Source organism: Phycodurus eques, chromosome 4, assembly GCF_024500275.1.
Source record: "Phycodurus eques isolate BA_2022a chromosome 4, UOR_Pequ_1.1, whole genome shotgun sequence".
NCBI classification, from domain to species: Eukaryota; Metazoa; Chordata; class Actinopteri; order Syngnathiformes; family Syngnathidae; genus Phycodurus; species Phycodurus eques.
In genome coordinates, this window is record NC_084528.1 from 6,518,389 (window position 1) to 6,545,740 (window position 27,352).

The window sequence follows — 27,352 nt, forward strand, 5'->3', positions numbered from 1 at the left end:
TGGAAGCTGAGAAAGGAAGAGTGTTGAATGGGATGTATGCCAGGTTGGACACTAAAGAAGGAGAAAATGATCTATACAGGTTGGCCAAACAGAGGGATAGAGATGGGAAGCATGTGCAGCAGGTTGGGGTGATTAAGGATAGAGATGGAAATGTGTTGAATGGTGCCAGTAGTGTGCTGGATAGATGGAAAGAATATGTTGAGGAGTTGATGAATGAGGAAAATGAGAGCGAAGGAAGAGTAGAAGAGGTAAATGTGGTGGACCAAGAACTGGCAATGATTAGTAAGGCGGAAGTTAGAAAGGCACTAAAGAGGATGAAAAATGGAAAGGCAGTTGGTTCTGATGACATTCCTGTGGAGGTATGGAAGATGTTGAGGTTCTCTCTAGGAGTGAGCAGGTTGGATTGGATTAGAAATGAGCTCATCAGAGGGACAGCCAATGTTCGATGTTTTGGAGACAAAGTTAGAGAGACCAGACTTGAATGGTTTGGACACGTCCAGAGGCGAGATAGTGCGTTCAGGAAGTCCTCGATTTCCGAACGAGTTCTGTTCCTACGGTGGCGACGTAACATGATTTTCCGCGGATTTCACCGCTAAATTCGAAATTTACGGCGAAATACTTCAGTTACGGGCATTGTGACAGCAAGCTCAGTGTGTCTGGGCGTGTGCGTCGATGTGTGAGTGAGGCGTCGTCCGGCGGTGTCGTCCGCAGGCGTCGTCCGGCGGGACTGTGAAGGAGGAAGGAGTGCTCGCCGGTGCGAGTGTGTACAATAGCAAGTGTCGTGACGCCGACCGGCGAAGAGTAGCGATTAGCGAAGGACCCGTTGACGTTGAATGTGCAGAGGAGCTAATAAAGCCATTAAAGCAGCAAATCGGTGCTTCGTGCCTTTATTGTTGCCGCCACCCAGCTCAGCTGTGCAACGAGAGAAGGGAGTTAACCCCTGCGTCTCCCGACCACGGTCAGGTGACCGTAGCAGGAACGGTTAACACTTCGTAAAAGAAACTAAAATACATTAAAATAAAAAAAATAAGATGCTGTACTTACCATTACTGCTGAGAGTGTGAAAAAAGGAGGGTGAAAAAGGCAAAGATACCCCCGCCGCACAAACACAGATAAGCACTATGCACTAGCTAAGCAGAAACACTATGGGCCTGGGACAAAATGGCGGACGAGGCACGGGCGTCATAAAGTCGAAACGTCGTAGGTCGAGTGCGTCTTAACTCGAGAACTTCTGTATATTGGTAGAAGAGTGATGGGGATGGAGCTGCCATGCAAGAGAGCTAGAGGAAGACCAAAGAGAATGTTGATGGATGTCATGAGGGAAGACATGAGGGCAGTTGGTGTTCAAGAGGAGGATGCAGGAGATAGGCTTACATGGAAAAGACGCGCTGTGGAGACCCCTGAAGGGACAAGCCGAAAGGAAAAGAAGATTTCAATGCACAAGGAGTAGTGCGATTTCAAATGAAATTATTATCATTATTTACATTCTATTTAATTATTTTATTCCTATATGTTTGCTATAGTACAGTAGAGTGCTCATTTCTGTCATTTAAAACATCCATCCATCCATTTTCTGAGCCGCTTATCCTCACTAGGGTCGCGGGCGTGCTGGAGCCTATCCCAGCTGTCATCGGGCAGGAGGTAGGGTACACCCTGAACTGGTTGCCAGCCAATCGCAGGGCACATACAAACAGACAACCATTCGCACTCACAGCCACACGTACGGGCAATTTAGAGTCTCCAATTTATTATATATATATATATATATATATATATATATATAAAATTTGTCCAATCAGATTTCAACTTCAAATCTGTTGCCATCTAAATGAATGCCGGCATCAAGCAAGTAAAACACACACACACACACACACACACACACACACACACACACACACATACACACATCATTGGAATGGTCTAACCAGTCAGATTTTAGATTCACTACTCTGCGCCTTCATGCAGGCCAAATCACGTTGGTATTTTTCCCATCGTCTGATTGGTTCATCTGAATATGTGCATGAGAATTTACTGAAGATGATAATTTTGGACATGATTAAAAATTCATTTTCAAGGCCACTTAAAAAAAAACAATACAACTTTTGGGAGCTAGGTCAACCAACATATTATTGTCTGTCTTGTTATCAACCCATAAAAGGATTTTGGGGCAAAATCAGGGCAGCATGTCTGAGCTACCTTACGCAGACAGCCAGAAGGAAAGGAAGGAGGTCTGCTGTGTCTCCATCAGCATCTCCGGTGAGTACGATCTATTTTATTTAAAATTTTGATGTTTTTGTCATGTTATTCGAAAAGCATTGATTGTGAACTACTATACTGTAGTGTGACGTCACATACCGTACCGTATCTACAAGCGCGTGCGTGCGTGTTTGTGTGCATACGTGCGCTCGTTATAGCAAACACCGAGTATTTGGCTCATGTTAAAAACTTTTAAAAACTTTATGAATCTAGTAACTGTAATTTCCCTCGATCTATCTATCTATCTATCTATCTATCTATCTATCTATCTATCTATCTATCTATCTATCTATCTATCTATCTATCTATCTATCTATCTATCTATCTATCTATCTATCTATCTATCTAAGTCAAGTCTTCTGGGACTGTTTGAAAACCCCTTTACTCATGGAACTAAACAATTGTTTCCATTGTCCTTCAATCCATCCATCCATCCATCCATCCATTCATCCATGTGGTTCCCAAGTCTGCCTCACAGTTCTGAGGATTTGTATTTGGGGTGCTCCAGCTTCCTCCCGCATTCCAAAACAAACAAGCAAACAAAACAAACAAACAAACAAACAAACATTTTATTAGCACATTTGTTATTGAGTAATCCAAAAGTACTTAAACGTAATCAAGTTACATTACTTTATTCTTATGTTACTTAGATCACATTACTAACTAGATTTTTTTTTAACAGGTCACTAGTAACTATCGGAATACATTTTTAAAGTAACCCTCCCGATCCAGCATGGACACATTGAATAATTATTTCCAAGATGATAAGTAAATATTTTTAGTCATTTTATAAGGCTGTCAATAAAATGGTATGTGTGCGCTACAACTAGTTTACCCGGGAAGAGAATAGCCTGTGGCACAGCCTTGCCATACATATAGGCAAATATGGATAAATGGCTGAAATGTCCAGTTGCTCTGGATTCAGGAGAGAGTTCATATAACACTTCTGTTGATTTATATATAACAAAGGCACGTTTATTATTTTGATTTGATTTTATAAATTTATATTATTTATTTTCAAAGCAACATATTAATTTGTATGTTTAATGGGAGATAAAAATGCCTGCAAATTTAAAAAAAAATTAAGTAAAACTTAACGCAAATTAAAGGTTCAAATTAAGGAGATCAAATAAAATGATTTTCATTCAATGATCAATTGCGTTAAGTTTTACTTTTGGAGAATCATCAACACATAAGAGTGAGGGGGTACGCCTGTTATGACAAAGATTTTCAGGAGGTACACAAGACAAAAAAAGGTTGAGAACCACGGCTTTACACGACTACAAATAACACCATTTTAACTATTACACCATGTCAGTACATAATAACACATTAAAGAGGCATTGATAACAACCAAATATGATGATTGAACTAAAGGAAAGCATGTTGGAATACCCATATTTCCTCCAATTCCCTAACATGCCACAATATTGTTTTTTAATGACGTGATGTGACACACTACAAATCCCCAAATGCAACACAACAGCTCCTTTACCAAACAACAGACTACCCGTAGACATTATGAAGCTCCGTCTGTGTGGCGCTAAAACGCTGTATATCTTTGGTAGCACATGTTGTTTGTTTCTTATTTAAACAAATCAGGAATTGCAACATGTAACAACATCTTTATTGTCCTTTAGCAAAGCTCCCATACTAACTCGTCGACCAACAACAGTACCCACGCGTCCCGTTCCGGTCTTTCGCACTAAGCCTTCTGGGTAGTATAGTATCTAAACATTTACGAACATCTGCGTGAGAGGCTGTTTTCTGTGATGAATATTGACAAAATAAAACATTACATCGGCGTCACCTCACTGATGAAAGCCTACGGTCCATTCTGAGGATCAAAGCCAAGATGCCAAGTATCTACCTCTGAGAAAATGACCTGATGATCATTTCAGTAGTGTGTTTTGGATCATTAGCCAGCTAGTGCTGTTCTGATGCACCACTATTTCTGTTAGAAAGTGTCTGTTATTGCCATTCTGTCTACAGTGGAAACACAAGCCAGCAGTTTACCATTTTAAACTGTATCATGGTGAGTTGCAATGTGTTTGAGACAAGCCCCTTGTCGTACCAAATTACAACAACTGATGGGTAGTTGTAAAACTAAAAAAAGTTGCATTAAACCTTGGGAAGCTCACTAGGACAATACTGCAAGTTGTGCTGACCTAGCCTTTAATGAGACATACTGAGGAGCTGCTAACAGCCTGTATCCTTATGAGAGATTGAACCTAGGAAAAGAGGAGGGCAAGAAGCAAAGCACTGAAAGGGTCCCCTGAGAGTAGCCACACCAGAGATCCTTAAAGGCAAGATGCTGTAGGTTCTTCCTTTGCTTTTAATTGCAAGGAAGGTTTGGCATATTCTGTAACCCCATGTAGCCAATTAAAGCGTATGACCAGAACTTGCTCACAAAATAATAGACTAGAATGAGGATCTGCTAGGTAGTGATGAATTCCTTGGAGGGCACTTAGTTAAGAACACCTCACTCTTGCCAGGAGCAGGATTCAACAATTAACTGAAGCATATCATCCAGTAGGTTGATAGTACCGGTGCTCATTTTAAGTTTTCACACAGTGAGAAAAGTAAAAAATGTTATCTTTTGATAAGTGTAAGGGACTGCTGAAGGTTGGGTTTGGAGGATAACTTTCAGGGGAATTAATCTAGCACTTGGAATGTTTTACTTTGGAAGTGTACTTGAGGTGTTCAGTAACTGAGTTTACCCTGAAAACAGCCATATTTCATGGCTATAATGGGGCTCAAAGCTATCTAAAGCCACTGATGACTTCAAAACGATGAGGACAGCTTAGAAAAACATTTGAAACTTCTCTGAAAATGGTTTAATAAAGTTGTGTGGTTATTGCAATCTGGGGAATCGAGCGGGTGGGAGGTGGTGAGACTCTGAGTCCCAAATCCTCATGGGGTGCCTTATGTGTCTTTGCAAAGGGAATGTGAGACTGGTTACAGTTTTAATAGGAATGTGTTAATTACTCCAAATGTAGAACAGCGTATCAAATCCGTGGAGGACTCTTCACTCCACCAGAGCAACAGGTCAACACTCAGCTTAGCTGGATCTTAGAGGCCAAAGATAGAAAGCCGCCCAGTCTTGGGTAGCATCCTTTTTATTATTATTATTATTATTGAATTGACGTTAAGTGTGTTGTCATATAAATTTATGAAGAAAATTCATTTTAAAATACACTATCAGTGAAGTTTCAAGTTAGTAATACATTTCTAGTCGCAGTTTAATGCGATGTTTCCAATAGTTTGGATATGCATTATTTAGCTACATGAGAGGAGGGGAATCCTTATCAGTGATAGCCACGTCTTTACGTGCAGCCCACGAATAACAACAAATAGTAATAAATATATATTTATTTTCATGTCAAGATTGGCCGGTTGCACTTAACGTTGTGGCCAGTTAGTGGTGAGTCAATATAAAATGGTTATAATGTTAATATTTATTGCTGTTATACTAACGCTATGAATACAATTTAGAAAATGTTTCTGATTTTTATACAATTATGGAACTTAATACTACAAGGCCCAATTCCAATGAAGTTGGGACATTGTATAAAATGTAAATTAAAAAAAAGAATACAAATGATTTACATGTGTTTACGTTTTACACCGTGTCCTAACTTCATTGGAATTAGGGTGTGTACTCATATGTATGATCAGTAACAACATCAGAAACAAGAACCAACATGGACGACCCTCACAACACTTAATTACATTGTGTACAATTGACTTCTAAATCTGCTAAATAAATAAAGTAGTCATTGCAGTAATCAATCCCCATGTATCTTTTTTTCTACACTGCCAATATAAAACTTCACGTAATGTAAAGGAAAAGTACAATTTTCCAGTGTTAAGGACAGATGAGACTTCAAACTCACTTCTGAAATGGCATAATTTTGTTTGTACACCCCCCCACACACACAATTAATTTCATGCCACTCTTACCAAGGTTGAAATCTTTGTTTCCTTTGACATGTAGAGTAATTTCATCGAATACAACAGGAACATACCAGTGTGCTGTTCTCGGTACCCATCTCAATCTTCCCTTCGAAGGGTCCCCAAGTTGTTCCCACAGGCAGCTGCTGACGGCTGTGGATCCGGCGCTCGCCGTCTTTAAGAAACGCATCAAGCTCTCCTGAAAACACAACGACCATAACAGTTAACCACACAGCTCAATTTAGCGCACGAGTTCCACGGCAAATCACAGTGACACTCAGTCATTGTTCTTTCTCCTAAACCCTACAGTCGCCATCATATGATTATCTCCAAGCCCTGCGGTACAAACATTTAAAGGTTAAAGCTAAGCAGTTTCAAAATAGATAAACAAATCGAGCAAGCAGCCATCTGATGGTGTACCTCAGATGCATCGTGCAGTAACGTTACTTGAAAGGTGTCTTCGGTTGAGATAATCTCTATGAGACATTGCAGGCGGCTGGCTGGATAGTAACAGGACTATTTTTGTAATTCCAGGAAGGCAGGGCCCTCGTTATTTTTTTTTTTACAGTGCTCCACTTAATTAACAGTGAAACCGGATAGCACTGTTAGTACTACCGGTGCTCACCTCCCTGACACCCCCAGCTATCTTATCTATCAGATGGAGTGTACATTTTTAGGAATGGTGTTTAATCTAATAGTTATGATGAACTCCAAGGCAGGCTGCTGCACAGTGTACTCAGGCGGATGTTTTCCTGTAGGGGCAAGTTTGTTTGTGTATCGTACAAAGGGAGAACGCAGCTCACAACTGTGAAAATATTTGGTCTTCTCCTGGCAGACTCACACATGAAACTGCAAACTCTGTTTGATAAAGTTTGACAAACTCTGACCAAAAGCAGATCCAAGAAATACCCTAGCCTTTGTTAAGTTTGATTACTGAATCAACTGAATACAATTTGAGAGGGCAGGGGTCACTGTTCTTAGTAAAGCATCATCACCATTCTGCGACATAGAAAAAAAAAATGCTTACCCACAACTGTAGATAATTCAAATGTGACAACAAAGTAGGGATACAACAATACACTCCCTTACTGTCTGAGCTATTGTTGTTTTTATCCAATATCAATGCTATGTGTGATTCCTAGCTTTGATACGTGCACTGAATGACACAGAGAACAAATGAATCATTAAACTGAAATATAATTGTAGCTACACAGCTGGCACAGCAATGTATAGCTACCGAAAGCTGGCTGTGGCTCAGTTGGTAGAGCGGGTCGTCCACTGACCGAAGGGTTGCTGGTTCCAATTTCTGCTCCGACTGTCTGCTGTCAAAGCGTCCTTGGGCGAGACACTGAACCCTACATTCGGCATTAGGTTGGCATTGTAAATGAAAAACTGCTGTCAATTGCCTTAGCTGGTTAAACAAAGGAAATGAAATTAATTCGAATTCAAACGGAAAAAATAATGCCACATGCCAGCCTCGCCCACTGTTTGAATGGTGAACAGAAAGCTGCCAGGAACAGGATGTCAGCAAGTTACACACCAGCGGAATGACTCTAAAAACAGCACTAGAAGGATTATATATTACCATGTACATACATTGGCTTTGCAATTGAGTCACTACTGTGAATTTAATGTCATGGAATTGGCCTCTAATGTCGAGTTGTCACTGGTCTGATGCCATTTGAACTTTCCAACGGTTATGTGGCACAACGAACTATTCAGGTCTTTGGTACTTTTTAAATACCAGATGTGTATCCCCAGTTCACTATTGTATCTGTTTGGTGTGATGTGATAGAAATTTAGACTTTTATGCTTCCTACTTTCATGAAAATAATCTTAAAATAATAATATAATAAATAATAACCTTTTTCGTCAGCAGTGCTGATTTATCAATTGTGATCATGGTATAACAGGGAAAACCTAAATGTCACGTATAATTTGCTCCAGTCTTTGTCTTTGTATCTGCAAATAGATAAGTATGCATCTACTTTAAGTGATGTATAAGTCATCCCTTTAATCTTTTCTCTCGCCTCTTGCGTCACTGCTGCTGCAGTGCAAGGTGAGTAAGCTCATTATGGAGAAATAATTAAACACTGGTGCACAGCTGGTTGTCATCACTGAGATCAACAGCCACCGCTTGATGCATACTGTTTGTCCTCAGATAGGAGCCACGGCCTTTAAACACTTGGATGCACGTTACTGTTTAGCGCCACTTGACACGCAGCTCAACCAACCTCCAGCCAGCTTTTCTTTGTCTTTTCTTTGGTCTTGCCTGTCCTTTTTTTTTTTTTTTTGGGAGGGGGGGGGGGGGGGGGGCACCGCTTATAGTGGGTAGTGATGAGTGCAGGTGCATGTGAGTAGAGGAGGGGGAAGTGGGAGTTTAAGGGGCAATTTGTGTGGTTTGTGGTTCACCGTGTTTGGGTTCCAGTTGTGTGCGTCTCACAACAAATGTTGCCTGAGGACTGCGCTGCACAGATGGCTGGGCACATCTGTTGTAGGTACTCACGGACTCCACAAAAAACATCCATAGATGAATAATGAGTTGCCTTCATGAACTGTCTGTGTGTTCCATGTTCACTTTAATATGTTTCTAAAAGTGAAACACGACACATCTAGACTCACTCGCCAGTCCACTGCCCCTTGTGCTTTTGAGTTGCCGTATCATATAATCATATACTGTATATTATTATTATCTAGTATATTTAAAATCGTAATTTTATTTTTACTGTGAATTGTATTTGAGTCCCTAAAAAGTGCTATACAATTTCAATAGATGCCAAAGTCATTTACTTCCTTTGATGCAATAAAAGGTCTTGCGTTTTGTACGCTACATGAACCAAACAAAACCAAGAAGAAATATCATCACTATTAGGCAGAAATGGGGGGAGTCGAGTCAATTGACTTGACTCAAGTCGACTCGAGCTGCCAGTTTTATGACTTGTGACTTGCTTGCCAAATATTTAAGAAAGATTTGACTTTTGACTTTAGACTTGGTAGCCAAGAGGCTTGACTTTTAAAGATAGAAACGATGTGGGAGGGTCATTCTCGCCAACCTGGCAACCCAGTCTGCGCTGTTGCGCACTAGCCAGTGTGACGGAGACACCTGCATGAACAACCATGGAACGTTTTAGTACAGCTAAGCAATGTAAGTAGGGTTAAGACACTTTATGATAACTGTCCAAACCTTTCGTTTAGGTTCATAGGCACGGAAAAGTTTTTTTTTCTCTCTCTCGCTCTCTCTCTCACTTTCATTTACTAATGAGGTGAGCGCAGAGCAGAAAGTAGCGTCGAAAATGTAATGTCAACCGCTGAAGGCAGAAGAAGTGAAGCGGCGTTGCTAGCGGTCTGTTGTGGAGATAACAAAAACAAAAAAAGGTGTGGAGATGTTTGTGGGCATGACAAAAGAGAAGAAGATGCCAGGTGCGTTATTGGTCTGCTGTATTGGATCACCTCGCATTACGATCACGGCCAGAAAAATGTCATTGACAAAAGTGTATTCCGCTATTACTAAGTTGTGAGTAGCTACGTGTGAATGCAATTTTTGTGCTACTGAACATGTTTACTGAAGTGTCTCTATTCAAATGTCATCCGATGTGTCAGCTCTGTGATAAAGCTATCTGCACTATATTTTAAAAAGTGAGACCACAGCATATGACACACAACCTTTAATGTAAAACCCCAATTCCAATGAAGTTGGGACGTTATGTTAAACATAAATAAAAACAGAATACAATGATTTTCAAATCACGTTCAACCTATATTTAATTGAATAGACTACAAAGACAAGATAGTTAATGTTCAAACTGATCAACTTGATTGCTTTTAGCAAATAATCATTAACTTAGAATCTTTTCATTCGAAACACAGTCTAGCTTGAAATTTAGTGGCGTCTTGACTTGCTTTTCTTCTCACAGTGACTTGGGACTTGCTTGAGACTTGCATAAAGGTAACTCCCACCTCTGCTATTAGGAGACTTAATCCATGTGTTGACTGTTCTCTTTATCCAATTTCCAAACTAATATACAATAATGAGGCTTTATTCTAATTTCAAAGCAGGATGTCCCTGCCACCTTGACCCTCTACACCTCCCAACTGCACCTACCTCTCACCTGCCCCCCACATACACACCCCACTGGACCTCACTCGATAAGATCATCATCTGTCGCTAGACTCTAGGGGCTGGTCCTGCACTCCACAGATACTTGGCAGACCAATGAATGTTCCTTTATGTGGAGAGATCCTCCTCAGATAGCACCCAGGATGCTCAATGCTGGCATCTGTTTGTTTCTCGGTGTCCATTTTTGTTATTGTACTGGACAATAGGATGCCTCCTCTCTCACTTGAGTAGCATATGGCATACTAATACGTTCCTTGGTGGCAGAGTGCCAGCCTGGTTTAGACTACTCATACATGGAGACCTTGAAAGATATAAACAATCTTACTTCCATCTCAGTTAAATACTGTTTTTCTGATCTGTTTTTTGTCAGTGATAATTTTTTTTAATTGAAGGAGGTTTTTATTTATACTGTGCAAAGATGTTTGATAGGGATTCAAGTGTCTTATAGTCATATTTCTATTTGATGTTTCCCTTATTGCATATATAGCGGTGAATTCTTGACATGTCATTTCTGACCTTGAGCAATAGCCCTGCTGATAATTTGAGAAGACCAATTACTTAATCAAATTGCTTCGGCAGAACCTTTTTTGATAGCAGTGGACCTGCTTCAGATAATTTCCACATAAATAAAAAAAAATTCCATCCATCCATCCATTTTTCAGCCGCTTATCCTGGTTAGGGTCGCAGGGCGCTGGAGCCTACCCCAGCTGACTTGGGGCGAAAGGCGGACTACACCCTGAATTGGTCGCCAGTCAGTCGCAGGGCACAGAGAGACAAGGACAACCATTTGCACTCACATTCACACCGTCACCGAGTGGGAACTGAACCCACGCTGGCCGCACCAAAGTCAGGCAAGTGTACAACTACACCACAGGTGTCAAACCCGAGGCCTGGGGGCCAGATCCGGTCCGCCACATGATTTTATGTGGCCCGCGCAGGGCAAATCATATGTCAACTTCCATGATTTGCTGTACCAATCTGTACCAAAATTTCAAATTGTCATATTTCATAAACGATAATGTTGAGATATTGCAAGCATTTCTGTTACCAAATATGAACAATAGTTGAAAACCCTATTACCCTTGATTTCTGATTCCAAAACTAGTTTAGAAATTTCATGTGTAATAATATGATGAGGTGATTAAAGATTTTTATGGTTTCACAGTCATAATGGCCCTCTGAGGGAAACCGTAACTACAATGTGGCCTGTGACAAAAATTAGTTTGACACCCCTGCACTACACCATCAGTGCCCCACTTTAAAATGTATTCATTTTAATTTGTCTCACTAGTTCAAAGAACCATCTTGCAGGTTGGAAAATTACTTGTCACGGTAAAGCATCCACGAAAGGTTTTCCAAGGTAGATTTTCTTGGTTATACTGTAGGAAAGGGCTGATGCAGTTATAAATCAAAGACAGACAGTTGATATCAAGCTGTAGTTTTGAATTAAAGCTAATAAATGGCTGTTGCTCCAAGTTCAACTTGTGTGGGTCACTTGTGTTGTTTCTACTGAATCACAGTCATCTGTGCTGATAGGCAGTGCTATAGAGACAGCAAATGGGCAATAAGTTAATATACCACAAGAGAGGCATATGGGGTGAAATAGAATGCACTGTATCAGTTCAACAAGAGGTGTCACATCTTTATAGTTGATAGGCCTATGTGATATGAAATTTTACAGCTGAAGGAGAAATGTCACAGCGCTTTGATAAGAGAGCGATGAACTTTCTCCTTCCCCTTACCCAAACTGCTATTCTCACTGAGCAAAATGCAACATTTATAACCCACAGCTCACGCTATTATCTCTTGGGAGAGGCACTTGCTTTAAAACACCTCTCAGCCACCACACAGTACATCTCCTCCTCCTCACTCTCGACACCCACCTCTATTATCCCCAAAAAAGCCTAAAGGGTGCTGCTCCTGTCTCCGTTCTTTTTGAACAGCAGGAAGAAGGAGCTGATCGATTGTTCCCAGGCAGCAGCATGAGTCTGCTCAAGTGTGTAAAGAAAAAAACAAAGAGGTGGTAGATTGCCCACTTAGGGTCAGACTTGTTTTCAGGTGATGTACAGTTAATGGGGAGCCTTTAATGGGCAAAGAAAATGAGAACATTTTTTTATATTGTTTGGTGGGTTGCAGTACATGCAGATTGGGGGTGGATTGCAATAAAGAATAGTAATAATAATAATAAAAAAAACAGCAATATACTTAAGAATATTTAAAAATATAACAATATTTATATCTTAATTGTACTATTTATGATGCTGTGACATCTGAACTGTTACTGCATCAGTAAGCCATTTCCTGTGCTGATTTTGCCGTCACATTCCCATCAATCAAAACAGAAATGGTGGACGAGGTACAGATTCATTTTCTTCCCCACTGGAACTGCTTCTTTTGATTGTCAGCAACCCAAGCTGTGTGACAATACAGACAGTAACATTGAGCATAATTGCATTTGAAGAGCAATGGTTACTGTATGCACAGTACATGATATATTAAATATTAATATAATAATAATATCATATATTTTTCTTGATAAGATCTTCATGAATCTTCATGAATCTATCCATTGATTGTGTCTTGTTTAGGGTGGTTTAGGGCTACAGTCTATCCAAGCTGACTTTGGGAGACAGGCAGGGTACAGCCTGAACTGTTTCTTAGACAATAACAGACAGTTTCATTCAATCGTGTGTTTTGTTGTTGTTGTTGTTGTCAGATTTCAGATTTTACTTGTGTGGGCTTGTTACTGCTTTGCTCATGGATCAACCGGGCTGCAGGTAGGGTTGCACGATATTGGGGGAAAAAATGACCGCGATTGTTTTTTTAAAACCTGCAATATACAGTGTGTACGGAAAATATTCAGACCCCCTTAAATTCATAACTGTACTTGGCCGCATTCATCTTTTCTTGGATTGAAACCAGTCTCCCTGTCCCTGCAGCTGACAAACACCCCCACAGCATGATGTTGCCACCACCATGCTTCACTGTTGGGATTGTATTGGACAGAGGATGAGCAGTGCCTGGTTTTCTCCACACCTACCGCTTCATAATAAGGCCAAAAATTTCTATCTTGATCTCATCAGACCAGAGAATCTTATTTCTCACCATCTTGGGTCATCATCCTTCAGGTGTTTTTTTTTTTTTTTTTTTTTAGCAAACTCCATGCGGGCTTTCATGTGTCTTCTGAGAGGCTTCTGTCGGGCCACTCTGCCATAAAGCCCCGACTGGTGTTGGGCTACAGTAATAGTTGACTTTCTAGAACTTTCTCCCATCTCCCGACTGCATCTCTGGAGCTCAGCTACAGTGATCTTTGGGTTCTTCTTTACCTCTCACACCAAGCCTCTTCTCCCCGATTGATCAGTTTGGCTGGACGGCCAGCTCGAGGAAGGGTTCTGGTCATCCCAAACATCTTCAATTTAAGGATTATGGAGGCCACTGTGCTTTATGGAACTTTAAGTGCAGCAGAATTCTTTTTGTAACTTTGGCCAGATCTGTGCCTTGCTACAATTCTGTCTCTGAGTTCTTAAGACAGTTCCTTTGACCTCATGATTCTCATTTGCTCTGACATGCACTGTGAGGTCTTATATAGACAGGTGTGCGGCTTTCCTAATCAAGTTCAATCAGTATAATCAAACAGAGCTGGACTCCAATGAAGGTGTAGAAGCATCTAGAGGATGATCAGAAAAAATGGACAGCACCTAAGTTAAATATTTGAGTGTCACAGCAAAGGGTCTGAAAACTTATGGCTGTGTGATATTTCAGTTTTTGTTTTTTAATAAATCTGCAAATATTTCAACAATTCCCTTTTTTTCTGTCAATATGGGGTGGTGTGTGTACATTGAGGGAAAAAATAACTTAAATGATTTTAGCAAATGGCTGCAATATAATAAAGAGTGGAAAATGTAAGGTGGTCTGAATACTTTCCGTACCCACTGTATATTGCAATGTGAAATAATACAGGATCAGTTTTGGGAAAGTAAATTTTCTATGCAAACTAGTTGAAAGTTCAGTTCACCGTTCCAAACATTAACTAGTTCAGTTCATAGTTCATAGAACATTTTAAACTAAGTACACCGGTAACACTAGTTCTTTTTTTTTTCTTTCAATATGTTGATGACGAAGGGCGGCACGGTGGATGGCTGTTTAGCACATCTGTCTCGCAGTTCAAAAGGACCCGGATCCAAATCCGGCCTCGCCTTGCATGTTCTCCTTGTGTCTGCGCATCAGCATGTCATTTACCTCCACCCCCTACTCCTCTTGCATGGTCAATTGGAGGGTGGCACCTCTTAGCCTTGTGTGCCCTTTTGGTTGATTAAAGTTATTGTTCTACCTTTTTGCTGTCTGTATTATGGTTCATCCTTGGACCATCAGCCAATCATTACATGTTTATTGCTTCAAGAAATTTATAACCAAATCACGTGTAAATTGAATTACTCGTTTACAAAAAATGCTCTTTGCAGATGATGTTGTTCTTTTGGGTAGGACGGTCGACGACTGGTCCAGCATGCCCGCGACCCTAGTGAGGATAAGCGGTATGAATGTTGTTGATGGGCTTTCAACCTGAAAATACTGGCATTTCATTTCCCAATTGTTGCCACCCATTCAGTCAGTCTACACTAGTAGCCAACTGCAGCTTTCACCCTACAATCTCAAAACCATGACGAAAAACCTGAATGGTGTTTTTTTTAAAATGAGGAATTCAAAGTGGTGCGGAAAATGGATGGATTGATTATAACTGTGTGTGTATATGTATATGTGATAATTATTATTTGTATCAGAATGTACACATTCTGATACGAATAATAATGATCCTAGTAATCAATTTTTACAATCACAGGTATGTATTGTATTACAAAAGAACACATTTATTCTCAATTACGCAGTGTCCCTGAACGCACTTTGCGCACTCACGCAGCTGTCGCATGCTTGCCTAGTTTCATTCTGCAGAGTGAAATAGGAAATGAAGCAAGTGTACTTTCTATTAGCATGCACAAACAGGTCTCTCTGTTGGTCACTTTTAAAATGACAACAAAACCAACATCGCAGCAGACCCTGCGATTTGACTATTGCGTACACGTACGTCGCGATGACGATGCTCAAACAAAATATCGTGCAGCCCGAGTTGCAGGGCAGATGAGGTATTGAATATCACTGCGTCAGGTTGGACACAGCTTGAAAAAACGTTCCGCGCAAGAGTCTACCCCACATTAATGCAAACTACGGCACTGAATGTGACTGTAGAAAATGCATGGTTGAAGTGAGGCAAGTAAGGCTGCTTTCCACCATTTTTCCCCCTGATATCATTCATCTGATTGCAGCACCAAATCAATTCCCTTGAGACTTTACAAATTAAATAAGTATGATGCTGTCAGCTAGTGCCAGTTTAATGTTAATGGAGGATGATCCAAATACAGGCTATGAATGTGGTTTGAACATGATAAAATTATGGATCTTCACTGAAATCAAACTTCGTTGTTGTTGAACAAATGAATTATACCAGCTGACAAGTTGCTGCTTCAATCAAAACCTGGCAAAGTTAGCAGCCAGCCTGCTGACAACAATCTGCAAGATGGCCATTGTTGGGGGAGCACAGCAATTTCGACTGATTGCATGTAAACGGAGACAGAAAAACTTAAAGAGTGATTGTCCTCGCACAAAGATATATTCCATATCACCACCAACATCTAGAGGACACACACCACTCCTGCTGCAAGCCAATTCTTTTAAATGCTTTCCTCAAAATTTCCAACCCATCAAAAGGACATTACCCCACTTGTGAGTGTCAAGATGATTGAGAAATGGATGGTCTTTTAACTTGGGCTGAATTTTAAGGGCCAAGAGGAAGTTGTCATCTCCTGTTTGTTTCATAAATAAAGTGTGTAAAACATTGCATGGCAAATGGTTGAACTCAGAAGCAATGTTTTCACCAAGTCGTCGGTTGTTGTTCTCTTTGAAACACAATTGATTGTTTTTCGATTGTAAAATATACGTCACAAAATATTTCATTCCTGCACTACATTTTTTTTTATGCTCACAAAGTAATCACAATACTAAAATGTCCCAAAACTAAAATCACTCGAGATCTCCTTTGAAAAGAGAAGACATGTAAACACCAAAGACATGAAAAAGGTGACCCAAAAAAAAACCCACAGAGTTTTTTTTAATTTAACATAAATTAAGCAATCTGGAAGACTCTGACGAGTACAATAAGGCAAAATAAACACATTTTCTTCACGCAGAAAAACATTTATTTACACCACTCAAGTACAAATTGATGTACAAATTTAGGATTAAAATTCAATTTGCCTCATTTCTCTGCTTTTTTGTTAAGGCCCTCCAACTTTAACCAGGCCCATCTCCACCTGCACCTGATGCCTGCTTCAAGCTGTGCCACATGAATAGCATCCTCCTCTTTCAGCACTCTCCTTCTGGAGAAGAATTGACTAAAATCATTGTTTGTTTCACTTCATTTTTGACTATTACCAACTTCAAAGGCTAATCCCAAATGCATCCTCCAGGAAAATATTAAGTACAATATTTTGTGGTTTTTATTGGCCATTTCTAAATTTGAAGTTAGTTCATTCTGTGTTGTGACATAATCCCTAACATCGCTCCGTCGCTTAATACATTTAACATTAACATCCGTAAACCAATTAGATAATTGTAGGCGCTTTTCCTAATGAATACAAGATGTACTAGCGGATCAGCTCTTGTCGCCGATGTTACGTGTGCTTCGCAGTTCCGCTGGGACCGCAACCAGGGCCACGACCCGCAGCACCTCAGCGCGAAAATACAAAAGACCAGTGCAACAAATACAACACTGGCTTATCTGATGAGCAAAAACTTTGCTTAAACATAAGAGTAGCAATAGAGGATGTTGTTCCAGAGGTGGGTAGAGTAGCCCAATATTGTCCTCAAGTAAGAGTACTGTTACTTGATAATAATGTGACTCAAGTAAAAGTAAAAAGTAGTCCCCCCAAAAATTACTTGAGTAAGAGTAAAAAGTACACAGTGAAATAATTACTCAAGTACTGAGTAAATAGCACAAACAATTAAAATAATAATAATAATAAACAACAAAAACATTTGTAATTTATTGTACGGTGTTTTCTCAAGTTATAAGTGAGCTGAAATGTCCACATTTGAGCAGACAGTGCCAGACAAATACTACAATACATGAAAGCTGTTGTTTTTGTTTGTCTAAATGTAAACGAGTAGCGCGTCGTTGCGTTCATCGTAACGACGACCTTCCAAAAATGGTGGCCATCTAGGCACGACGACCAACCGGGCTGGCTTATCTCGTGTTAACACCTATGCCCGGGAAGTCCAATTGAAGACGTCGTGCGACGTCATGTGACTTTCTTGTTTCGTTTGATTGGTGAACTAGACTTAAACGTCACTCACACTTAAATTAGATTGGAGCAAACAGCGCCCAATGCGGAAGTCGAAGTCGTAGTCTCGCGCACTAAATAGTTGATAAATGAGCAATAATTGACCGACTGGTTAGCACATCTGCCTAATTTCTGGGGACCAGGGTTCAAATCCCGGCCCCGCCTGTGTGGAGTTTGCATGTTCTCCCCGTGCCTGGGTGGGTTTTCTCTGGGCACTCCAGTTTCCTCCCACATCCAAAAAGCATGCGTGGTAGGTTGATTGAAGACTCTAAATTGCCTGTAGGTGTGAATGTGGGTGCGAATGGTTGTTTGTTTCTATGTGCCCTGCGATTGGCAATCAGGGTGTAACCCGCCTCCCGCCCGAAGATAGCTGGGATAGGCTCCAGCAGCCCGCGACCCGATTGAGGATAAGCAGTAAAAGAAAATAGATGGATGGATGGATGATAAATAAAAGTAGCGAGCGACATTTAGATCATTGTAACAGAGTAAAAGTACCGTTACTTCTTAGCAACAGAAGCGGCGGAAGTGTTTTTTTTTTTTTGGTCTCGTCAACTCCTGTGATTTATCTAAAGCAGGTCCCGAGCGCACAGGCAGAACCTCAGGCCAATGCGCTCGCATATTAGTCCGCCGCAGAGTAATATTCAGGAATTACATCTGTGATGGATCTCGCTGCCAGCATTCAAGGAGTACGAAAAAGCCGATGACGACAGCGACAGTGACGCCGTTGCCCCGCTCCCCTAGAAAACCTCATCGGATCTATACGATTCACGTAAATGGGCTATTTTGAGTTCAAAACGGCGAATTACGACGAAAGGCGACTGATTTGGATGTATGAAAGAGGGAAACCATGCTATATGACAACAGCGATTCTGCGAGAGTGTTCATCACTGGCTCCGGGTGTCATTTTTGTATCCCGTCATCTCCAGATGGGACAGTCATGCATGGATTCTGCATCACAGTGTGTTATATTGCAGTCAACATATCATCGCTGTTTTTTTCAGGAGCAATGAAAAAATGTTTAACACCACGTATTTCATAAAAACAGACCACAAATTACTTATTAGATATATAGAGCATCAGAAATGTAGATTAATGATTTGACCGTCGTTATTGTACATTGTGCTTGCATATTTGAATATTTTGATACGTTGAAACACACATTTACATTCTATTATTATGTTCCCCTCAGCTGGTCTTCATTGGATGTTTTGTTATTTATCCAATCCAATTCCAATAATTTTACTTTTAACAGTACACCCAGAGGAATATTTAACATTTGCAGTCCATTGTATATAACATGTAATGATGTTAAAAAGTCCAAATCATGAAGTGCTTAAACATAACACTGTTAATATGAACTATTGTGCATACATTAAGATATATTTGTTACTGGTATAGTTACATTATGATAAATAATATACAGCATCATGAAATATTGTATATTGTGTTTTTCTATGCGTGGACGATAAAGGCATAACCACCCTAAAGAACAAAACACATGCATAAACACACAGAGACTTGCGCGCACACACACACCAGCCTGTGGAATTATTGTTATGTGTCTTACTGGTCCGATGCAAGAAAGTTTGGGAACCGCTGCATTAAACTTCAAGAACCCAAATGACAATCCTGACCTAACGGTGCTATGATCTACCTTTATTTTGAGACTGTAGCTAACGCTGCATATAATATTCTGTGGTTAATTCAGAATCTGACTATTTTAAGTGGTCCTGAATCTCCTCCCAAGTCAATTACCAGGCTGCAACTTCCCCTGGGTAACGTGGAATTCTGTTTTTTTTTTCTTTTTTTTCCTTGGGTGACCTAGTTGTCTTTTGTGAGTAGGTTTTAGCAGAAGCAGTTTGACAGCCAACAGATAAGATGGATTAAGCTTTTTTTCATCCAGTTTTGATGTGAACAGCGTAAAAGCGGGTTAAATCATTGAGTTTCAGGAGTATTTTTAAATGCCTGGAGATAGTGTGATAAAGGAGCTAAATCTAAGACTTGGGCTCGGAAGGTCAAGGTCGCAGCTTTGGAGTGCAGTTACCCCGTGACAGGCCAGCTCCCCTCACTCTCAGAGCGAGCTGAGCACCGTAGTCGAGCCAACCTCTCATCACTCCTAGAAAAGATACACGGAGGGAGTGAAACAAAATCCAGCTCGAGCGCAAAGAGCAGCGCAACCTCGCCTTGTGTGGGTGCACACGTGTGTGAGAGAGAAAGAGAGCGTCAGGGAGTTATTTAGTCCCTGCTCGTCCCGGTTTGTGTGCATGCAGCGATGTGTGCGCGCGCCTGCCTGTGTGTGTTTGTATACTGTAAAAATTCACCCATGAGCAACTTGCGCCATAATTAGGTTTTGATTATTTGCGAGTACTGAAATAAACCAGCAATTAATCTGTTGATATTAAACAGGAAATGAAGAATGGTGTACAAATTAAGCATTGCCGTTGACAGAGCCATGCAACGTCTAAAAAAAGAAAAATTACATTTGTGGCTATAATTTGTGCAACACCTCCTCTTTTTTGCCTCCCCCAAACCTGGTCTGAGGCGTGCTTAGCATAGAAGTTGACAGCCATACAATCACATGACGCTGCTCAGCCAATCTGTAATTCATTTGAATTTTAAGCCGCACGACGATGAAGCCACTTGAGCAAAAGAAAAGGTGAAGAGGCGGCAAACAGAACAAACAAGTCAATGATGATACACAGGGTCAAACGCCAACATGTTTACTTATCAGATGTCACATCAGGCCAACACTGAGATGTTTGTGCTCCAAAACCTTTCCACTGGGACATATTTAGACACATTTTGTGGACATCTTTTCCCTCACTGCTCCTCATGTCAGTGACAGGGGAGAGTAATCCTATACACAGGCTGCTATTGTGAAATGAGAAACTAGCCTCCTTCACTGCCAGAGACCAGATGCACCTCTCTCTCTCTCTGTCCTAATCTGTAAACGACTTAAAGGAGCCTTATCTCCGGGCTCTTCTGCTTCATTTCATGCTTGATTTACTTTAATTTGTCTGATAGGGCACAAGGATTTGGAAATGGTCCATCTTTCGGTGGAAAATGTTCTGATTTTTCTCTGGTATTGTTATGTGGAGGTTTTTGACTTTTCTGCCCCGTCCCTCGCTTTCATTCCTCCATCTCCAACTCCATCTTCCTTTCTCTTCTCCTCTATTCTCCTTTTGCAACCATCTCTCTTTTTTTCTGCAAAAGGGTGAATCGGGAGGAGGGGTCGGTCCAGCGCGACAGTCTGTTTGAGTGCATTTGGATTCAAACTGACATAGCAGTAACTTTACCACAAGGTGTGATTTTTCTGACGGACAAACGCAACACTGGAGTTGCTTCCAGATCCACACTGGGTGCTGAGCAGCCAAGTGCTTCAAACCACAAAGATCTTATGTTTAAGTTAAGGGGCGACCGGCCCTCCACTTCACCAAGTGGATGAACGGCTTGAGCTGATAATGTTGCTTCACAGTGTGGGACACGGACAGGCGATACGCTTTTACAGATGCCTTGAGTTTTTCTTTCTACCAGCAGAACCTAAATACTTACATGGCTGCCTGACTGCTATCGTCACCGAGACATTTTCTCACTTGTGCTGAATGACCGTACAGGAAGGGAGTTATGATTAGAGAAGCCCAGATCTTGAATAATCTCCATCCCCTTCCATCAATGAGCAAGGCACGGAAGCAACAGAAAAAAGTCACTAAAGGAGACAGGGGGAAAGAAAGATATGTGCTCTGTGTACAGAGATGTCATATGGCTCTGCCAGCTTCCTTTACCCACTGGAATCAAAATCCACAAATATATAATCTGAATAGTCTGAATGACGCTATTTCAAAACATTAGCATTTGAGAAGTATGGGGAAAAAAGACGATTACAGACTACATCATGAATTCAAGGTATGTACGCTTACATGCTTTGGACAGTCACGCATACACAAACTAGTGTGAAACATCACTACGTTCAAAAGACGACAAGAAACAAATGGTTAACCACACACACACGAAGAACGATTGAAATTCATCGCAAAGCCTGAATTTACTTAACTGCGGGTCTCTACATGGTGATAAACGGAGTGATGATCCGGCAACACGTCTTTATCCATGCTTTGCTTTAATTAACAGTGGCTTGTTTGTTGAAAAGATGATTAATATGCCAATGAAAACTCCATAATTGAATACTGCAACACTGGCGCAATCAGGGAGGAACATGCATTTTTTATGAACTTCTGATTATTATTATCACATACAATTATTATGTATTTTAATTCCCCTTGACAAGTTGTTTCCGCCTCTTCCATCCTAGAACAGAAAAAACAAGAACATTGACCACTGAGGGGGCTTTGCTGTGCATCACCCTTCACATTAAAGGGCACCCAATGATATCAACACCCATCATGTCCATGGGCATGGGCATCAAATAGATGTGGCCTCAGGGGGGGGGGGGGGGGGGGGGGGGGAGGGGGTTATTGACTGCACTGAATGGGACTGTCTTTCAGTCTTATAGTCAAATATTGTGAATATAGTATTGTGACTTACATTATGGAAATATCTCAACAGAAGAAAAGCCCTGCAAATTCATGCATGAAAAATAACTAAAAACAACAGTCACCCCAATCCATTCTTTTAAAAGGCCCTCCAAAAAAAAAAGAACATTTCCACAACCAAGTCATTTTCAGTTGAGCAATCCAGAGTTTACCCAGTATTATTTCCCCTCTCACAGATTGCACTGTCTCCATGTTAATACTAAATACACACATCAAGTATTCAACCAATTATAATGATACCTCTTGAATGTGCCTGCAAGGGTGCGCATTGCAGAACAACCACATTCAAAGAGTTAAAAGAAAGACGCAATTGGTGACTGGCCCCCGGGGCAGAAACTGCACCACCAGCCACGTTCTAAGTCAGCTTCATATTTAGTGACAACCATCGTTTTCTATCTGGATTCTGTAGAATTGCTCATGTGGAATCACAGCAAAAAAGATAGCATTGTGAGTTTTGTCTTCTAAGTGGACATAATTTCAGTTGATATACAGACAAAATGGTTGGGACTGAATTATCTTTTGAAAGGCATTCTTACTGGGCTACATCCCACACATCTGTATAAAACTAGAACTGAATGTGGTGACATCTTCCTTAGATGATAAGAACATTGATTACATTATGTCCTATTTTAGATTATATAACTAACAACCATGAAGTTCCTCCATAAAGCCTCTTAGTATTGCGGATCAGTGACTAAATTTGCATTAAGACGATGCAGCACAGGAGTACAGTGATTTGTCTAATCTCTTGTTGCATATTTCATCATTATAATCACACATCGTGAATGTGTCTATGTGTGGCTGTGGTAAATGAGGGCTATTTCTCACACAGGTGATGCCTTCAACAACAAATACATGTTGAGAATATTTGTGAAAGGATGTTTCACTTTGATGGCGACTTGTTTTCAATCTCTCAACAGAGCAAGTTTGAGAGAAGCTGATGATGGACTTTCATAATAAGCATCGGAAATCTGCGCCATTCAACTTTTCTGAGACTTGTCAAAAGATGTTTGAATAAAAACCCTTTAAGTACAAGATAAAACCTTTCTCTTCCCAGACAAACTTGCTGTGATGCACATCCAAATTTCTTGATTACAAGACGGCGGTGGTGCTGGGAAATAGGGTGGAGGGTGGGGGGTGATGTGGGGTAGGGGGTAGGGTATGGTGGCGTCGTGCAAAGAAAGTTTCTAGTTTGCTGATATAACAGTCAAGTGTGTCTATAAGTCTACTTAAAACGCTTAGGTATCAGACGAGACAGCTGTGACACCCTCGTCTTATGATTCTGTCGAGACAGTACACTATCAAACCTTTCATACAGTTCCCAAGCTACATTTCTGGTGACAAAAGCTTTGCGAAAGCCTCCTGAAGGATTCATCTATATCCTAATATTTCCAATCCAATTTAAGTGGAGCAGCCAGAGTGGTCTGTGCACTAGTTTACCAATCTTTGCTTTCTAAGACGCCGTATGCTGAAGGCTTGAGGGGTTCAATCAATGGTGCTTTGATCTCGACTGGAACCATAATTATTTAACATTGTTACAAGGATTTCTCTAATCCATCCTACCATTAAATCCCTTTTACACCCTCATCTTCTGCAGCCTAATCTGCATCTGGGTGCTCCGTTTGTCTCTCTCCCTTCATTTTGGTGTATCCCTCTCTCCCATGACTGCACCCGGACTTTCGAAAAGCATTAAGTGCCAAGTTGGAAAGTGAATGAGCAACCTTGCTGTGTAAGAATCGCAATGCGTTTTGCTCTTTATCATCTGCACCGATTTCACTTGGAGTTTCACATGTCAAATTGGAAAGACCATACATATCGTCAAGTTGTTAGCGGAAATCTACCTCGTCCTTGGCCCTTGCTGGCCTCATAATTCAACAGTCAGTGGCTATATTTACATTCAACATTAAAGCAATTACAGCACTAATTAGAATGTAAACTGCATTTTCTGGTTGACCATAATAAGTTTATATTCAGGAAAAAAAGAAAAAAAAAACACGACATCTGAGCTTATTTGTGTTTAGATAAAATGGACATTATGAAGCCCACGATGGCATGGGCGTGGCTCCATGTTCATCAAATGCAGCATGAAGAAAAAGAAATACAACTGGAACTGGACAAGCAACCTTGAGTAGTCATTACAGTCTTTGCAATCCATTAAATTGAAGCCAGAACTCTGTCTTTTCCATTATTTCAACAGAAGTAAGAGGTTTCTCTACATGTACTAAGGGAATTCAAAGTTCATCTGACTGATTGATGAGCTAAGGTTTCATCCATTGGGTTATACTAGTGATCACTTTGAATTACAACAAAAGGCCCTTTAGCAAATATTTGCCTGTCTTTGTTTCGCCATGGCATAAATAGCTGCACGGGCAACCACAAACATTTGTTAAGCCACCTGCCAAAGTATCGTGGCCATCTGGTCCTCCTGTTCTCCTCGTATGACATATGTGCATTAAACCTGAAATGTTTTAGGAGGTGTGCAGGGAGTGGGGGTGTGCAGAAAGGGGATTGGCCACAGAGTCTTCTGGGTTGGATGGAGTCACCAATGAGACTTTTTATATCTGAGTAAAGCTGTGTTTTCAGCATGTGCATCTTTGATGTCTTGAAAATGGAAGGAATTGGGTGGGTGACAATGGATCTTCAATTTGTGTTGTTTTCTGTGTGTGTGTGTGTGGGGGGGGGGGGGGGGGGGGCTGTTAGGTAGATTCCATTGGCTGACCCCTTGGCCAATGGCCAACTGGCAGCAGGAGCTGAGCAAGGAGGGCCATGCTGGCCGTCGGGAACAGCCAACAGAAACTGTTTTTGGACAAAATGGCCACATTGCTCCTGTTCCATTCTGTCACACTTTGCTCCTGCTACACCTTCTTGCATGGCAACAAGACACAGTAACAGATTTCTACGGAAGCAGCTTAAATGAAAGTAGTCAGTCCATTTATCCACGTATAGGTATTGCATGAACTGATACTATCAAATGAGCATAAGTATTGATTTGTCACGATATTATTGCTCACTGGCAAAGCAAGGTGCTGTGCACAGCAGCGATTTAGGGTTAGCACACTGCAAAACAAAAACAAAAACAAAAACAAAAAAACCTGTGTCTTTGCCCAGTGCTCTGACTTCTCAGAAGATGATAGTTACTCATAGTTAGATAGTTACTTACTTCTTGCTGCTGCTCACTGGGAAGATTGCAGTGTGACTGCGATCGTCATTACAATGTCCAATTCAACTAACTCCTGTGACTTCTTCACTGTGGATTCCATTCTTTTTTTATTTCTTTCCAAACACCGCAAAAGGCTTGTATTTTTGATTATTTCTTTTTTATGACCGTCACCACAGGTAATGGCACTATAGAGATGCATTGCCTATTCACAAATCACAATTCCTACTCCCTGACATATGAGTACTGTTTTTTTGTTAAGTTTTTTTCCTCATTGCATTGCAAGAGGGAACCTTTACCCCTTAATTCACATTAGTTGCTTTAATGTCCCCTTATTCTCTATTAGGAGTAGGGTAGGTTAGGTTCCCACTCACCGACGGTGTCAATATTAGCGTGAGTAGTTGTATGTCACTATATGTGCCCTGTGATTGACAAGTCCAGAGTGCAGTTCACCTCTCACCCAAAGTCAACTGGAATAGCCTCAAATTCAGAGACGCCAGGTCAGACACATGAACTGTTTTTCCACTTATTTCTCAGTGTAGTAAGGTATAAAAAGGTGAAAGAAAAAGCAAAAGAAACGTGCAGAGACAAACCGTTGCTATTCACTGAATTTAGTTCTCGTAGATTTTGCTGATGCCGAATGATGATTCCCAAATTTTGTGAGAGTAAATGCATACACAGGCAGAAAAATTTCGGAACTACTGCTCTCACAATCTTCCTATGGCATTGTAAAGGGGGTGTGGTTTACATACACGAGCACTTAAATAAGGCCGGGAACAAGTTCATTAGCAAAGTTTGCGAGTTGAAACACGCCTTTCCCAATTAGCCTAGAGGAGAGCAAGTGAAGGGGGATGAGAGACACCAAGACAGATCCCTATCGCCACTTGTCCATGAAAATTACAAGACTAGCATGGCACGCTATCTCCCGAATCAGCGGCTGATTGCAAAAATGCCATGACAAGAAATGAACACGAGACAGAAGATCAGCGCGCAGATTTGCTTAAGGACATACTTGTAAAGACAAGGGGAGAGAAAGGCACCTCGCTGGGTGTTCCACATCAGAGACTCGGCACTCAGAACAACAGAGACAGCGATCAGATTAATATTGAGTCATCGTGCATGGTTTTCTGCTGCTGCAGACTGAGAACCAATCAGAGAACAAAGGCCAATCATGGACAGTCACTTGATATGTGCTCAGTGGAGATGAAAAGCAGTGACAAAAAAAAGAAGAAATGTTCAATTACAGGATGTAGGCTTTTGTTGTTACTCAGCAAAAGGGAAAGTGTACAGAGGTGTTTCAATCGAATCACCAAAGCAGGTGGGCATGTTCTGAGTTAACCCGCCTCATTAAAAGGCTTGTCTCTCTTTTTATGGAGCGGCCATTACACATCCTATTCACACGCACACGTGGGGTGAGGAAAAATATCTGTGGGTGATCATAATCACACCTGCTTTAGCTTAAGCCACTCACTAACAAAGAACTTTTTCATTGTGGAGCTATCTCAACATTTCTAGCGATTAAAAGGTAGACAGTCACAAACTAAATAAATTTGCTTTTAATCACTTTGAACAGGAAGTCATGTCTTTTCAAATGGCCCTATCTGATTGTCTGATTTGCCTCTTTATTCAAATTATAACAAGCCCATCTGACTTTTGCAGTACAATGGGAAAAATTAAAAAGGGAAATGACCTTTCATGGCAGCCTTGATGGCAGAGTGAATGGCATTATTATGCTGCAAGATTAATTTCTGCCTACTCTGTGCTGCCCAATGAGAAAGCAGAGGAAAGACAGGGTCACACGCTAATATGGTGGCATAAGCTTGGTATTTGTGGCAACATATTGATTTAAACAGGATTCTTTTGCAAGCCTTGCTGTCAAGATGATGCTAGAGCAAGCAGGGTGTATAAGAGCTGGACACAGCTATTT

The 27,352-nt window shown here is 40.8% G+C and overlaps 1 protein-coding gene across 1 annotated transcript in view; it reads right to left on the bottom strand.

The window, feature by feature from the left end:
• The window catches only part of zfpm2a (zinc finger protein, FOG family member 2a), a 141,496-nt gene that overhangs the window by 67,597 nt on the left and 46,547 nt on the right, over positions 1–27,352 (bottom strand). The window contains exon 4 of the mRNA XM_061675517.1: positions 6,285–6,409. Coding sequence (XP_061531501.1) covers positions 6,285–6,409 — 125 coding nt within the window. The remainder of the gene's footprint in view (positions 1–6,284; positions 6,410–27,352) is intronic.